At 41.9% G+C, this 2,500-nt stretch overlaps 1 protein-coding gene across 3 annotated transcripts in view; it reads right to left on the bottom strand.

The window, feature by feature from the left end:
• LOC147021012 (uncharacterized) overlaps positions 1 to 2,500 on the bottom strand; it is a 420,342-nt gene that overhangs the window by 363,237 nt on the left and 54,605 nt on the right. For all 3 annotated transcript variants that reach the window (XR_015061309.1, XR_015061308.1, XM_085893584.1), the window contains 2 exons: positions 565 to 699; positions 1 to 436 (listed from right to left, as the gene is read on the bottom strand). The exon at positions 1 to 436 is cut by the window's left edge. Coding sequence is in view for 1 of the 3 variants with exons in the window: in XM_085893584.1 (XP_085749710.1) it covers positions 1 to 436; positions 565 to 699 (571 nt within the window). In the remaining 2 variants the exon portion in view is untranslated. The remainder of the gene's footprint in view (positions 437 to 564; positions 700 to 2,500) is intronic.

Raw genomic sequence — 2,500 nt, 5'->3', positions numbered from 1 at the left:
TTGTTCGGACGCTCTCCTGTATGGAATCTCATGTGCATTTTCAAACTGCCTTTTTCAGAGAAACCTTTATCACATATGGAGCATTTGTAAGTACGATCTCCTGGATGGATCTTCATGTGCCGATTCAAATGGCCATTTACAGAGAAACCTTTATCACAGACAGAGCATTTGGGTGGGCGTTCTCCTCTGTGGGTCCTCATGTGTATTTTGATGTTTGTTGAAGTAAAATCTGCACTACATCTATTACACTTATAACACATTTGCCTATCGATAACCTTTTTGGGTTTGTTTAATTTACTATTGATCTTTGTGCTGTTTTTAACAGATGTACAGTTGTATTTTGAGTCTTGTTCTTGGGATTGGTTCTTTAAAATAGACATCTTCACCCTCAAGCTGCTCCTGGACCGTATCTGCCAAACTGGACTTCTTGAGTGTTCTGGAAAAAAACAAACAAGAAGAAATTATTTTCGTGAAACTCAAAGTGCAAAATATTGAACAATTTCAAAAATTTTATAAACCCTGAATTCAAAAGAGTTGATGTTAATTGTATACGTTTCTCCTCACCTGTTGCAGAACAGACAGGACTGCCGTTTGTCAAATGAACATCTGAATCTTCCTTTACAGGAGCATATCTTAAAGTTTCTGAGACAGATGAACCTTTGTGTCGTCTGGATTCCACATTTACAGGATAAACATCACCTGAAAATAATGAAGGACATGAAGTTTAAAACACTGCCACATATAAATCCTGTCAAGAGGTAGTATGCGATAGACGTCCCTTCCACTGTGAGAACGAAACTCAGTAATGCGTCCATTACAGGAGATAAACGAGTTGTTTACAATGAGAAAATACACACACACACATATATATATATACATATATATACATATATATACATATATATACATATATATACATATATATATACATATATACATATATATATATATATATATACATATATATATATACATACATATATATATATACATATATACATATATATATATATATATATATATACATATATATACATATATATACATATATATATACATATACATATACATATATATATATACATATATATATATATATATATATATATATATATATATATATATATATATATATATATATATATAGTTTCGAATTTGGGAATTCGATTGCACACAATATTCAGGTTCCTTTAGTCAGTTATGCCGATAAGTGCATGTTCCCAAGATAGTTCACCTTCCATTGTTTAATGGGAAGAAATCGATTCGATGCACTGTGATTTAATTTCATTTTTAAAGAGTGATCTCAACACAATGGAGACGCCCCTCCCCCTCTTCTGCGAAGAGGAAGAACCCTCCCATCCTGAATCAAGGGACGTAAACAACTCCCTCCCACCCGTGGTTGTGCGGGCACGGGGGATGAGTCACGCCGGGAGCGGGGGAAGGGCGGAGGAGAATAAGGAAGAGATCCTCAGTTGGTTCGGGTGGTTGTTCAGTCGGCCTTCGGGTTTTGCTTGGCTTGGGTTTGGGAGGAGGCTTTTTGAAGGCTTTCTGTAAGCTTTTTGCTTCGGCTTGGCTTTTAGCAGGCCTATGGGTTCTGCTTGGCGAGGGTTGAGGCTTTTGGTTCAGTGAGCCTCGGTTCTGCTTGGTGAGGTGGAGGCTTTTTGGAGAGCTTTTTGCTTTGGCTTGGCTTTTCAGCAGACCTTCGGGTTCTGCTTGGCTCGGTTCGCTTTTTGGGCTCTGGCTTGGTTCGTCGAAGAGAGAGGCTTTGTTCATCGGAAGAGAGTTGAGCTGGTTGCTCGGCTCAGAGTTCTTGGTTCGTGTTGTGAGAGGCTTTGTTCATCGGAAGAGAGTTGAGCTGGTTGCTCGGCTGGCTCTTCTTGGTTCGTGGAGCTCTTTGTTCTCCGCTTGGTTCCCGGCTTGGTGCGACTCATCGGCCTCATCTTGGAGGTGGTTCTTCGAGATAGCGACGCATCAACGGGAAGGATCGGCACCTCGTCTCACCAGCACGTGTTCGGAAGCGCGAGAGGATTTGCTGGAGCTCGGGAAGGATCGCGGCTCACGGCGATTGGATCCAGCTCGCTCTCGCTGGAGCCCGGGTCCGAACAGCTTGAAGACCACACGAGTTGGAGAGGTTCGAGATAGGTTCTGGGTTTCAGCTCATCTGTCCCTCCGAGCTGGAGTCCGTTAGTAAAGGCATCAGCCACCATTTCGTGTGTGTGTGTGTGTGTGTGTGTGTGTGTGTGTGTGTGTGTGTGTGTGTGTGTGTGTGTGTGTGTGTGTGTGTGTGTGTGTGTGTGTGTGTGGGCTCGTCTCATAAGTAGGAAACGGTTTACTGCCTGTGTTGTATTTGCTTCACATTGGAATAGTACTCGGCTGTAGGATTTTCTGCTCGTGTCTTTTACCCATCCCCCCCATTCATTGCATTGCCTGTGTGAAAAATAAATGTCCCCATTGTTAAATGTCACCCGCTCGTTGCGTCCCTTGCCCTATTTGACTGCCA

This window comes from Eptatretus burgeri, chromosome 8 (genome assembly GCF_056783735.1).
Source record: "Eptatretus burgeri isolate ZD-2024b chromosome 8, Ebu_testis_v1, whole genome shotgun sequence".
In the NCBI taxonomy this organism is placed as follows: domain Eukaryota; kingdom Metazoa; phylum Chordata; class Myxini; order Myxiniformes; family Myxinidae; genus Eptatretus; species Eptatretus burgeri.
Note: the sequence above shows the minus strand (reverse complement) of the source record. Positions and strands in the feature narration are given on the sequence as shown.